At 39.8% G+C, this 14,073-nt stretch overlaps 1 protein-coding gene across 5 annotated transcripts in view; it reads right to left on the minus strand.

The window, feature by feature from the left end:
- Positions 1-14,073, minus strand: part of gnptab (N-acetylglucosamine-1-phosphate transferase subunits alpha and beta) — a 119,167-nt gene that overhangs the window by 37,684 nt on the left and 67,410 nt on the right. For all 5 annotated transcript variants that reach the window (XM_067999242.1, XM_067999240.1, XM_067999239.1 and 2 more), the window contains 5 exons: positions 11,958-12,137; positions 10,826-10,996; positions 10,279-10,402; positions 3,884-4,072; positions 932-2,112 (listed from right to left, as the gene is read on the minus strand). In XM_067999242.1, the coding sequence (XP_067855343.1) occupies positions 932-2,112; positions 3,884-4,072; positions 10,279-10,402; positions 10,826-10,996; positions 11,958-12,137 (1,845 nt within the window). The remainder of the gene's footprint in view (positions 1-931; positions 2,113-3,883; positions 4,073-10,278; positions 10,403-10,825; positions 10,997-11,957; positions 12,138-14,073) is intronic.

A 14,073-nucleotide genomic window follows, 5' to 3' on the forward strand; every position in this document is an offset into this window, starting at 1 on the left:
TTCCCTTGTTCTAGACCCTGCTGCGCCTTATAGTAGGGAAAAGATTCACATGCATGGACCCCTTTCACTCGAGCAGAGAAGGCCAACAAGATAGAGGTTTTTAAAATGATAAACAGTAACTAGGGAAAGGCTATTTGCTCTGGTTAGGAAGTCAGAGACAAAGGGGGAGCAATTTAAAGTTGTCACTAAGAGTGAACAGACAGGTTAGGAGAGATTTCTTTATGCAGAGGGTTATTGGGATTATGGAATGGTTTAGCACAGCTAGTTGTTGAGGCAGCGATCATTGCACTCTTTAAGAGAAAAGAAAATGTTTAAATCAGAGGAAGATACAGGGCTTTGGGGAGAGAGTGGGGCAGTGGGATTAGTTTTGGATTACTCTAGCAAAGAGCTGGCACAGACATGGACTGAATGACATCCTTCTGCGCTGTAAATCTCTATGGTTTTATTCCTCAAAATAGGAGTTCCCTGTTTTGGTTTTGTCTGAGGCAGACAGAACAAAGGTTGGGCACTGTTTGCTGACAGCATATCTGCTTTAGATTGACTCTTAGGTCAGTCTGAAGGTGCTACAACCATTCAAATAAATGAATCGGCTCTTGGATGCAGGTAGCTCCTTCCAATCAATAACATACCAGAGCAGGTTTGGAGGAAAGGAAATCAAAAATTGTAGGTCTCCATTGGGGCAAGAACTACTGCACAGAGACATTGTGGAATACATAAAACAACACTAAGAAGAACTCCCTCTAAGCGCTATGCAGTGCTAATGACGATGCTTTACTCTGTGAGAAACTACAGCATACCTGCTACTAGATTCCCAAATCTACATCATAAAGTAATGAATACAAACATTTTAGACGTTATTACAATATAAGCCTCTCTCTTTTGGCAATTTTCTATTACTCAGGCAATCAGTGCACTTTATAAATTTACTTACTTCCAATAGATTCTGGAAATATCCTTGCTTTTCCCAAGGAAAAAAGCCAGCATTACTCCCAGGGTAATACTGCAGCTTTCTGCTGGCTCGTCCTGTGCTGTTATTTTTAAATTCAACTTCTGCAGCTTCAGCATTGACTTCTCTCCACACTCCATCCCTTTGCCCTTGGTGCTTGAACTTTCTTTCAATTCCTCTTGCATTCTGATCTTGTTTTAACTTGCTGCTATCATTTGGTATGAGAATATTAAGAATTTTCTGTGAAGTGATGGGTCTGAGTTCAGCCTTTTGGAGCACTGACATATCTTTGGCAGGGTTTTTTAATGCGGCATTAATTTTCATTGCAAATGAGGGATTTAGAGATACACGATTACCAGCTTGTTCGTTTCTTCCGACCAGGCCATTTTCAACTTGCTTTTCTGCTAAGTGATTTTTAGCATCTTCATCCTTATCACCATACCCTCCAACGGCAAATCCCCTTTCCAATAAGCCTACATTCTTTACCAAATTAATCTTTTGTGTGTGCTGGGACACAATGTCTTTACTTTCATTTTGTTCTGAAAAACGTACAAGCTTTCTGAAAGGTTCCAAAATCAACACCTTTGTTCGATTGTACCCTTTAAGTGTGATATCACCATCTTCTAATTTTGTATCCAACTCTTTTAACTCATTCTGAACATCAACCGGCAAAAGTGATACATTAATAAACTGAAGATCAATTAGAAGAGTGGTATTCAACTTATCTAAGGTCCTTTTTTGAATTTTGGGGAATCGCAGTTCTTCAGCAATGTCTTTGAATGGAGTTTCCATTTCTAGTGGCGCCACTGTGAGATTTATAGCTTTTTCTTCCTTCTTTGGAGTGACTGTTTGGTTCATTTTCTGACCTTCTCTGGTGTCAGCATCTATAGTGAGCTGCATTTTAAACTCTTTGTCACTTTTATCCAGGAAAGTCAAATTGAAATGGATTGTAGTTGCATTCATTCCTTTGTGCATGATCAAGTGAATGGACTTCCATTTGTTGGCCACAGAAGCATGGCGAATTATGGCATTATCAGTAAACGATGCCTCTGTGATTTTGTTAGCAAAGCCCTCAAAACTGAAGTAAGGCAAGGCCTCACCTTTCGGCAGCACGTAATGAGAATGGTTAAGAAGAAGAATCACATCATACATCTGATCAAAGTGTTCTGTAGAAGAAATGGTTGAACAAACTAAGTTAATATATAATGTCTTTTAAGAAAACAAAATCTCCATGAAAAAGTCTTGGTATACCATTAAGAAAACAGGACCAATTCCATTTAAACATATGTAAAGAATCTTACAACACCAGGTTATAGTCCAACAATTTTATTTGAAAATCACAAGCTTTCGGAGATTATCTCCTTCGTCAGGTGAGCCATATACATGCTTCCTGATTATCAGGTTTTGTTTTTTCCTCTCATTTCGGGTAAGTGAAAATCAACTGAAAGCAAATGCATATTTTTATAAGTCAAAAATAAAAAATATCTTAACGGGCAACTTAAAGTTTGAACAGCAAAACAACTTTGCCAGGAATAAATACAAGATTTAAATAATGAATACTTACAACCGTCTTCATAAACTTTAATACTAAAAGCTGACATGCATCACTTTTGTTTAATACCTTCATAAATGATCTGGATCTAGGGGTCACAACCACATTGGCTAAATTTTCAGATGGCACAAAGCTAATCAAGGTGGTAGACTGCAAAGCTGAACAGGATAAGCTAAGAGAGGATTTGAATATGCTTGGGAATTGAGCAGGCGGGTAGAAGATGGAATTCAAAGTACAGAAATGGAAAGTGCTTCACATGGAGACAAAAAAATCCAAGAGGGGACTGTTATTTAAATGGAAAGAAAGTAACGCGTATGGAAAATGAGAGATCTGGGGGTCCTGATTGACAATAAACTGTCGCAACAATACTCAGTGGCAGTGAGTAAAGCAAATCAAATTTTGGGATGTATTAGAAGGTCAATATTGAGTCAAAACAGTGAAGTAATCCTGCCACTTTATAAATCATTGGTGCGACTGAACTTAAAATACTGTGTACAGTTCTAGTCGCCGCAGTGTGAGGAGACATTATGTTGAACTTGTATAGAAACTTGATTAGACCATACTTGGAGTACTGTGAACAGTTCAGGTCTCCATATTATAAAAAGAATTTAGAGGCACTGGAGAAAGTGCAAAAAAGATTTACTAGGATGATACCAGAACTGAGAGGTTATACCTATCAGGAAAGATTGAACAGACTGGGGTTCTTTTCTCTAGAAAAAAGACCGAGGGGTGACCTGATAGAGGTCTTTAAAATTACGAAAGGGTTTGATAGGGTAGATGTAGAGAAGATGTTTACACTTGCGGGAGAGACCAGAACTAGGGGCCATAAATATAAGATAGTCACTAATAAATTCAATAGGGAATTCAGCAGAAACTTCTTTCCCAGAGAGTGGTTAGAATGTGGAACTCGCTACTACAAGGATTAGTTGAGGTGACTAGCATAGTTGCATTTAAGGGGAAGCTAGATAAGCACATGAGGGAGAAAGGAATAGAAGGATATGTTGATGGGGTTAGATGAAGAAGGAGGCTTGTGTGGAGTTTAAACACCTGCTTGGACCAGTTGGGCCGAATGGCCCGTTTCTGTGCGGCACATTCTATGTAATTATATGATGTTACATGGATGTCATGAAATGCACACAATAAAAACATGGACTCTGGAGAATAATCCGTATTGTGCTTAGGTAAATAGGGATTCTGGTTTTGCTCCACAGCCCTAATCCAGAATCAATTCTGGGTCAGGGAGATTCATGGACAACATAAAAGGTGAGGTTTTATACAGATAGTAAAAGTCAGATTTGAGATAGTTAACATACAAATCTGATGTCAACTTGCAATAATGTAGGTTCTAAATTGCAAGAGATTTATGGATCGCAGTTCACACTTACCCTGCCCACAATCACCAGCGTCAAACCCACATGACAAGACATTACAGGCTTGATCACAAAACTTATCAGCCAGCCAGGAATTGGCACAACCTTGGTTGCAATACGTTACTCCTGGGAGACCTCCAGCAAACTGCCAGGCCTGTGCATTCATCGCTCCTCCAGCACCACCGCCACGGCCTACAGTGTTACCTGCAATTATAGGAGCAAACATATTTAGTAATCTATTCAAAATAAAAACTGGAGAAACAATTCAACAAGTTATATTGATTTTGCACCTTTAATGTAGTAAAGCATCCAAAAATGCTTCAGAGAGGCAAAAAAGAATCCCATTCATCCCCATAAAGTCTTTTATTTGCTATAATCAGATTTATCACACATCATTCATTGTTCCCTTAACAATAAAGAGCCCCTTTTTTAAAAATCCTCTGGAACACAATGTTTTTCTCCCAAAATTATGATTATATGTTATCTTTATAATCCATGGCTGAAATACCAATGTGACTTGCAGTTGTGAACACAACAAATGGCAACTTGAGATAGGTCACACAGAAAAGCAAAAAGTACTAAAAGTGGAAGGAGCACTTAGATTTATGTTTGCCCAGTTGATAAAGATACAATATTAATGATCAGGGTTCTCAAACCAGCAACAGTCAATATCCACACAATCCATAGTCAATTTTGTTTTTTCCTTATTAATGGAATAATAGTTATATGCAGTTGGGAGTTTTTAAGATTAATTCTGTTGATAATGTAGTTTTATGATAAATATGACTTATGCTTAAACCTATTCATTGAGGGAAAACGCTGGTTATTTCAACAAAACACAGGACACCAGGTGTAGTGGTTCATTGTCATGAGATACTATTCTGCCTCTGTGTATGTGGAGGACTCCTGTTGATGAATGCCAAACAAATTCCAATGTTCCACTCCTTTAAAGCCTGCAACAGTTTTTAACACTAACCATTTAAATGCCAAGAACCCATGAAATAAATATACTGTTCCATTATATGTCAAATTCTACTTTAAAGCACAAATGAAAAGTTGCAGATAAAGATGCTTATGCTGCAAAGATTCATTAATGCTCCAAGGATTAAAAGGAACAAATAGGAAAGCTTAAAACTCAACACAAGTCAGCTGGCTTTGCTATCAGGGCTGCCACTTTTTGGTCATGCCTGAGGAGAGGACATAATACAACGTTGTGTAATTGAGCTTTGGTTTCTACCACCTTTCACACATTGCTGTCAATGCTGTCTATACCCTGGCCTCAGTGGCACTGAAAAGATGAGAGCTTCAATCAGGAGGACAAACAATTAATGAAAAATTGAATTTTTCAATTCAATTAAGAATACTTACAGAAGTGGTCACTGCAGAGCCATACTCTATTGTACTTCTTTAAAATCAGTTTTACTTAAGGATGCAATGTCATTAAAAAGTTACACTTTTAACAAACAGAAACTCCTGACTGAGCAAAGGCAGCAAACTGCCACATCCATACTGGCTACATTCCAACTAATGAGAAGTCTGGACTGAGCTTCTTTTGTTGAGACTGGCCACTGTTTCTATATCTGGGTCACCTCAGTCACTAAGTAACTGGAAGTTCACATCAACTGAACTTACATTCTTATCCAAAACTGTACTATTTTGAACTAGCAAGCACTTGCACAAAAGCATTTTTAAAATTAACTTTTAGGCAGAATTTTAATACTAATTTTATTTTGACTAAAATGATTGAAATGAGGCTTTGGAATGTTCAGCTACAACTTTAAGAATTATTTTTTAAAATGTTGTACACTACAAAACATCTGCTCATGTACTACAAGTACAAAACAATCAAAAGGAGAGATATTAGGATGTGGCTCTAAATACACCAAGTAACTATCTTGCCTAACAGTTATCACATCCTTTTGATTTATCCATATTATTTTTCAATAATGATCACAAATTCTATCTCCACACGTGATGAGTCATTTCGCCTAGTTTGCTAGAATTGAGTAATACTGTAATTATTCTAGTTTCATTATGACACTTCAATGCTTAATTGCAGTACTTTGAAGATGGTTTAGTTTTCAAACCATAATGAGGATGGACTACTTTAGGTACATTAATGCCAAATCCCCACAGACATTCAATGATGAGGGACATCCCTTGGTTCCTATCCCTGTAACAACTGAAGACAAGGTGGATTTCCCATGAAGACCAAAGTATTATTTGGGAGGAGGGAAGAGAGGGAGAAGATCATTTCCTGAATTATACATGTGTCTAGCGCCTGAATCCTTCTACAAATCAGAAAGCATATAAGCAGTGGTTTAATAAGACCCCTCTATCCAGTAAAACAACATTTGGACAGAGGGGGATTCCTGCATGAAAGAGAATTTGCACATTACCCTCACTCAGCTCCACTTTCCTGTGGATGCATCTTGATTAGACAGATGGATCTCTTGGAGAAATCCAATATCACAGTTATGGGAGCTCCAACTCACTTGTATTTAGCTTTTTGTTAAATATAGGGCTATTAATATCTTTTATCCTCCAAATTAAGTTTAAGGCAGATTTTTAGTACCCAGTCAGCCAAATAGTCATGCGACATGACTGTTTACTTCCATTCGAAGTTCTCAGCTACACAGCTGCTCAGCTTCCAGTTCACTGTTAACAATAGGCTTGCTGACTGCACTTTTATAAACATTGGATATCTATCTCGTTCCCAAATAGTGAAGTAAGCATACCAAGCTCAATCAACTTTGCCAAGATCGGATAGACAAAATCTTCTTAGATGGCATCAATAAATGGTGCGTTGTCATACCAAAGTAGATATGAGAGGTCCATCTCTATAGGATGTAATTTACTAACCCTAGGTGCTGATAGGAGGGCTTGTAATTATAATATTAACATTATATGAACCCACAGATTTAAAATGTTGGCTACTCAACCTCAACTCTCGCCAGAGCCAGCCGATAAGCAACAAATATAGAGTGTTTCCATCTAGAGGTATTTGCATACACAGTGAAACCTGTAAATTAGGAACACCATCAGGTTTCCTTTATTTGCAGGTGTCCCTATTTTCAAACTGGTTAATGTACTGTACATACAGTAGTTTTAGCCAGGTTGTATGAAGATAGTCCAATTAGGCTTGTTTATATGGTACTTAGCTGATTGATAAATTTTACCCAGTAAATACAGTACTGTACTAATAAATTCATGCAAACAAGTCTCTTATTAAATGGTATTTTTATTTTCATACAAATAAAACACATAATGTACATTCATTATTCAAGAGTCACTTAACGAGATAGTCAGTAATTGATGCCTGGACAGCATGGGCTTTTGACTCCGTGTAGCAGTCAGTTGCATCAGATTCAGCCGCATTAATGTGGTTAAACAATGAGGAGTTGTCCTTGTGAGAGGCAAATTACTGAATTTTGGATATCATTGAAAATACTTCTTGGAACGTGGGAAATTCCACAGATGTGGGGTCGAGTGCTTACTCCTCTTCCGGGTCATCACTGACATCTTCGTCACAGGCTGTGACACTTGGGCGAGCGTAGGAGTCGATTAAATCTTGCTCCCATGGCTCGGTCAGCGATTCCTCAATAGGAACTTCATTGTCAAAGGAGACAACTCTTCTGCTGACATGGGGATGGCCAGGGCGAGGGAGTATAGCAAGGGAGAGAGGTCAGGTATGGCAGGCAGCTCCCCAGTTTCTTCTACATTGATGGGGAAGCTGCAGTTGGCGAAGTACTTGGTGAAAGTGGACTGCTTGACTTGCTGTACTCCAGAGGCAATCCAGCGGCAGGCATCGAGCACGTTGACTTGGCGAGCGATTTCACTGGCAGGTGATGAGGATTGCGAGGTGGATGCGGACTGTGAATCGATTTTGGTAATGACAGAGTTCAGGAGACGCTTGCGGTAGTGGGTTTTGACGGTCTTGATTATACCTTGGTCGAGGGGTTGAAGAATGGAGATGGTGTTGGGTAGTAAGAACCCTAGCTTGATGTTGGAAAGACAGTGAATAGTAGGGGGCATTGACAATAAACAGAATGACCGTGCGTTTTTGGCGGCACATTTGACCCAGGAAGTGAAGATCGCACTGGTCATCCAGGTCTTCTTGTTGTGCTCCCAGATGACTGGAAGGATGGATAAGACCAGGTTACGAAAACACCTGGGTTTAGCAGCAGGGCTGATGAGCAGAGGCTTGGTGAACTCCCACAAAACAGTGCATCAGAGAAGCTGTGATGCGGTCCTTGGACTTTTTGCCTTCCTTTCCATTGCTCACCAGAGATGATGAGGTTCTTGTCGGGGAAGGCCCGGAAAAGCATACCGGTCTTGTCTCTTGGTTCACATGACTCGACCCTGGATGCAAGACGCTGCTTCCAGTCACTGACAACATTGGGGTTGAGGCTGGCACTCTCGCCCGAGATGACTTGGAATGAGATGGAGTGACGGTTGCGGAATGACTCCAGCTACCCACTGCAGGCCTTGAACGTGATGATACCTGGGACTGGGCGTACTGGAGGGCTTTTTGTTGAAGGAGTGGACCGTAGATGGGGATGGATTGTGACCGAGCACGTTGGAATCACTCCCACACCATGGTATTCATTGTGGACAGGCCACATCTGTAGCACTGACGTTTTCTGGCAGTGGGATTCATATGCATCAAGAAGCTCATGTTTACGCTTCAAGATTCTGGAAACTTACCTCTTACTTCACGAGAAGTCTTTTGCCAACTCACGGATGCTTTGGCTTTGACTCATTATGCTTCTGTTTACCAGCCATTTTCTCAAATTTTTCCTGGTAAAAATTTATCAATCTTGAAGAACCAGCTGAGATTATGATCAGCATCTAATCAGCTGCAACAATGCTAGGAACTTCAGTTTGAAAGCAACAGAACTGATGTGCCTGTACCTGCACCTGTTCCCAGCGACAAATCCATCGACCCCAAACAACCATACTGTACTGCGTGGGGTTGGTTGGGCTCGTGCGCATATTTTGCGTCCACGCGCATGTCTGGCTGTGTCCCTTGTTTCAAGTTGTAAACGGACTTGGTGCAATGAAGACTGTCCGTAGTTCATAATTTGCGAGTGTCCGTTGTTTCAAGGTGCAGCTTGTATCTATTACAATGTAAATTATTTGGGACTGTCAACGAGTGTCCATTTTTTTGCAGGTGTTCATTTGTACAGGTTTCTCTGTATGATAATATTGCCATCATAATGTATCCCAGTCAGTTTTAATGGTCTTGACAATGGTACACATACCCCTTGGATGCCAGCAAGGACAGAATTTCTCTGACATGGAGAAGCATCTGTCAAACTCCAAAGTCAGGCAAATGAAAACAAAACTTCATAATAAGCTAACAAATTTGAAAAACCTTAATTAGAAGTTGTTTCTTAGGCATTGCATTGGAAAGCTAAAAATTCTGTCTGTGCAGTCCATTCAATAAATGAGAGAAAAACAAACTTTCCCAAAGTGGAAGACAAGAGAACAGTGCTAACGAAGACCAGAGTCTAATAAAGAACTAAGCACAAAGCCCATGGAGCCTTCTATATGGCAGAGTGGGGCTGTGCAATTGTTAAAGGAACAATATGTCCAGATTATTGTCCTCCTCTCTCTCCATCCCTTGTGAGATTTTTTTAAAAATTCATTCATGGGATGTGGGCGTCGCTGGCGAGGCCGGCATTTATTGCCCATCCCTAATTGCCCTTGAGAAGGTGGTGGTGAGCCGCCTTCTTGAACCACTGCTGTCCGTGTGGTGAAGGTTCGCCCACAGTGCTATTAGGAAGGGAGTTCCAGGATTCTGACCCAGCGATGATGAAGGAACGGCGATGTATTTCCAAGTCGGGATGGTGTGTGACTTGGAGGGGAACGTGCAGGAGGTGTTGTTCCCATGTACCTGCTGCTCTTGTCCTTCTAGGTGGTAGAGGTCGTGGGTTTGGGAGGTGCTGTCGAAGAAGCCTTGGCGAGTTGCTGCAGTGCATCCTGTGGATGGTACACACTGCAGCCAGTGCGCCGGTGGTGAAGGCAGTGAATGTTTAGGGTGGTGGATGGGGTGCCAATCAAGCAGGCTAATTTGTCCTGGAAGGTGTCGAGCTTCTTGAGTGTTGTCGGAGCTGCACTCATCCAGGAAAGTGGAGAGTATTCCATCACACTCCTGACTTATTTACACTTGGAGGCTGGTTGAACAAAGAAGAAAGGCAGATTTTGAGATTCTTCCTCATTTGCTTAGCTTACACATAAATTGGATTTGTATCCAGATATTTGAGCTGAAAGGCCAGTGTCTAAACTATTGTGCTAACCAGTTCATGAAAATCCACATCCCTCTCTAAACTCTGTTCAGCTTTTGTGGATGTGCCATAAAGTGCTGCACTGGACGCAGGAGAAAAGAACCAAGTTATTTAACCTACCAAGGCAATCGCCTCCATCCCAGTCACAAGCTGAATTATTGCAAGCCTTATCACAGTAACCATCTTTAATCCAGGATCCAGGACATCCATCAGCACAATTTGGAACTGGCCACGTGAGATAAACCTAAAATTAAAAAAGTAATGGTTGGTTTCTGCAATATTAACCTAACTAGCTGAACGAGTTGCTAAATATAGATTGTCAAATAAGTTGCACCAGGAAAGTTATATTCCTGTTTCCTCAGTTGGACATAAGGGAATCAAGGGACATGGGGATAGGGCAGGAAAATGGAGATCAGCCATGATCTCATTGAATGGCGGAGCAGGTTCGAGGGGCCGTATGACCTACTCCTGTTCCTATTTCTTATGTTCTCATCAATGTATAATTTCAAATCATTAAATGGATATCCCTGAATTTACCTAATTGATTAACACAACCAAAACAACAGGATTATTGCAATGGTTATATTAACATTCAAATGCCAGATTTGTGTAGCTTTTGTTGAAAAAGTACACCTTGTTCGGTTTCTAGTTTAAAAGAACTGCTTACCTTTTGTCCATTAGAATGAGAGTAGAAGTCATCAGGCCACACTTCCTCTCCAAACATTACATCATCATTTAGATAAATGAATTTCTGAGAAAGACCTGGAATTCGGTGTAGATGGGTTTCAATAGCCGGGGAGCTAAATGTTGGCAAATGGCTAACATTCCTGAAAATTTCCTAGGGGCAAAAAAAGGTCAAATATGAAAGGCACTTAAAGGCACTATTCATTGGATGAACCAATCCTATATAACCAAATTTTGTATTGTTCCAAATTTAACTCCTGAAAAGCATTTTCACAGCAGACCGAAATTGAAAAATTGAATGTCAGTTTGATCAAATACAAAAGGACCTGGATAGATTGGGGAGCAGGGCTGATGTCACTAAGTGGACAAATGTAAAGTAGAGATTGGAAAAGGATAATAAACAGGGGTTTATAACCTAAATGGTGTTAACCTACACGACACGACACAGGAGAGGGATTTAGCAGCACTGGTGAATAGATCACTGAAGGCATCAACACAGTGTGCAACAGCAGATACTAAAACAAGAGGGTAGGAGGATGTAAAGACAGTTGAGATTTAACTATGATGTGGAGATGCCGGTGATGGACTGGGGTTGACAATTGTAAACAATTTTACAACACCAAGTTATAGTCCAGCAATTTTATTTTAAATTCACAAGCTTTCGGAGGCTTCCCCCTTCGTCAGGTGAACGATGTGAAACTATACACAGATTGTAATGAATCTATGAATGGACTTGCAAGAGAAGCAGTGTGAGGTGATCGTATCAGCAAAGTCAAGAGAGAGTTGGTTAAGTGCCTGGAGCCAAATTTGATACAGGAGTATGAGCAATGTCATGGGATACATCTCCCAGACACTGGGTTTGGTCAGATCGATTGTAATGGTCTTTTCCGGTCCTGTACATTCCTGTGTTCCTAGCCATTGGTGTGTATTCTACAGTTTACACACAGCAGAAAAAACAGACTAGGATGTTTTACCTGTACTTTGTTATTGACTTTGATGTGTCTCCTTTTATCCCATTGCTTGCTATTTCTCTATACCCACAGGATTATGGTTTTACCTTAATTGGCAATGTTACTCCTATATCTCTACTGAAAATAAATAAAAAAGGAACTTGCCTGGTGTGTTACTATTGTAACACGAGGATTGTCCAAGTTTAGCCAGGAAGGAATCTGACCATTTGTCACAATAAAGACGTGTCGAATCCAAGGTGCGTATCTCTCCACAGAACGCAAAGAATATCGTAATTCCTCATTGTCCTCAAATCGACTGGCTGAAATATCATCATCCTGCTTGGACTTGTGGAGAAGAGTGAAGCTGGTGATGAATGGACTTGCTCTGTTACAGCTATCAAGTGCACGTAAACTACAATAATTCTTTTAGTAAAATCATAAATGATCTCCACAACTAACCCAATTGTACTATGTAAGCTTGAAATTTAACAGTAATATTTTGATAATTTTCATGTTTAGTTACAACATAGCCCAATTTTTAAATGCTTATTGGAACAAATTTACAAACAAAACATTTAATGAACCAACATTAAACAAGAATGGATTTCCAGAACAGTGAGTTATTTTACAGCTAAATAAGCATTTCAATTACTTTTTCAGAAGGTTTTACATACTCACAATAAGGGGGTATGTTATTAAAAAAAATTAGAACATGTTAAGTCCAAATGGTGTGATGTGAGTGCACACTTATAATTCCCCACACGGTACATTTCCAACCTCAGCTGTCAAGAGGGATGGACTCAGCAGAACCTAGCACTGTCCCACTGATTGGTGGGGGAAAGAGAAGGGGCAGACATTTAACTGGGCACATAAACCTGCTCACTGCCTAATCAACAGCAGCATCACCAAAGTAATTGGGATAAACCTTGCTGCCCTCTTGAGAGGAGTTAGTGCATGCCTCAGGGAGTGTAAAATAAATCCAAAAACATATAACTGCCACAAAAGTACTTGTAAAAAGGTGATCAAACTTGGTTATTTGATAGCAGGTGCTCCCTATTTTTCAAACCAGAATATATTATTCAACATATCTGTGAAAAGTTTCACAGGAAGATTATACATTGACAACAATTCAAAGAATTACAATTGGAACAGAAAATTCTAACTCGTTAAAATAAATATAACCAATAAGCATCATCCAATAAATCAATTGGAAAATAGTAAACTGTGCACATATTCAACTGTGAGAAAACTAATAGCAGTAATAAAAAAGGTTTCTTGTGGAATTGATGCCCAGTCCAATTCTTCTGTCTTTTTTGGTTCAAGTCTATGAAAAAAAAACATTCTGAATTTTTCAGTAGACTATCACACAACTAATTTAGACTTCAAATGCTTTAAAAGTACAGTGAAAAAGAAAAAGAATCACTTGCAATCCAGAGGATATTTTAATTTTTACTTGTCTCTACACTTTCATCAGTCCTTGCATAGGAACAGGAGTAGGCCATTCAGCCCCTCGAGCCTGTTCTGTCATTAAATTAGATCTTGGCTGATCTGTATCTGAACTCCATTTACCTGCCTTGGTTCCATATCCCTTAATATCCTTACCTATCAATTGCAGTTTTGAAATTTTCAATTGACCTAGCCCCTGGACTCAACAGCTCTTTGTGGGGGTGGGGGGGGGGGGGGAAGTGAGTTCCAGATTTCCACTTGTGTGAAGAAGTGCTTCCTGACTTCGCTCCTGAACTACCTAGCTCTAATTTTAAGGTTATGCCCCCTTGTTCTGGACTCCCCCACCAAAAGAAATCATTTTTCTCTATCTACCCTATCAAATCCCCTAATCATCTTAAACACCTCAATTAGATCACCCCTTAATCTTCTATACTCAAAGGAATGCAAGCCTAGTCTATGCAACCTGTCCTCATAATTTAACCCTTTTAGTCCTGGTATCATTCTGCACTTACAAGGCCAGTATATCCCTTTCCAAGGCCAATATCTCCTTCCTGAGGTGCGGTCCCCAGAACTGAACACAGTACTCCAAATGCGGTCTGACCAGAGCATTTTGCAACTGTAACATAACTTCCATGCCTTTATATTCCAGCCCCATTTGAGATAAAGGCCAACATTCCATTAGCCTTTTTAATTTTTTTTGTACCTGTCTCTACTAGCTTTTAGTGATTTATGTACATAGACCCCTAAATTTCTCTGCTCCACCACAGTTTATTGCTTTTTACCATTTAGAAAATAAGAAAATAAGCCCTTTTTGCCCTTCTCCAAGAATAGACTG

This window comes from Heptranchias perlo, chromosome 18, assembly GCF_035084215.1.
Source record: "Heptranchias perlo isolate sHepPer1 chromosome 18, sHepPer1.hap1, whole genome shotgun sequence".
In the NCBI taxonomy this organism is placed as follows: domain Eukaryota; kingdom Metazoa; phylum Chordata; class Chondrichthyes; order Hexanchiformes; family Hexanchidae; genus Heptranchias; species Heptranchias perlo.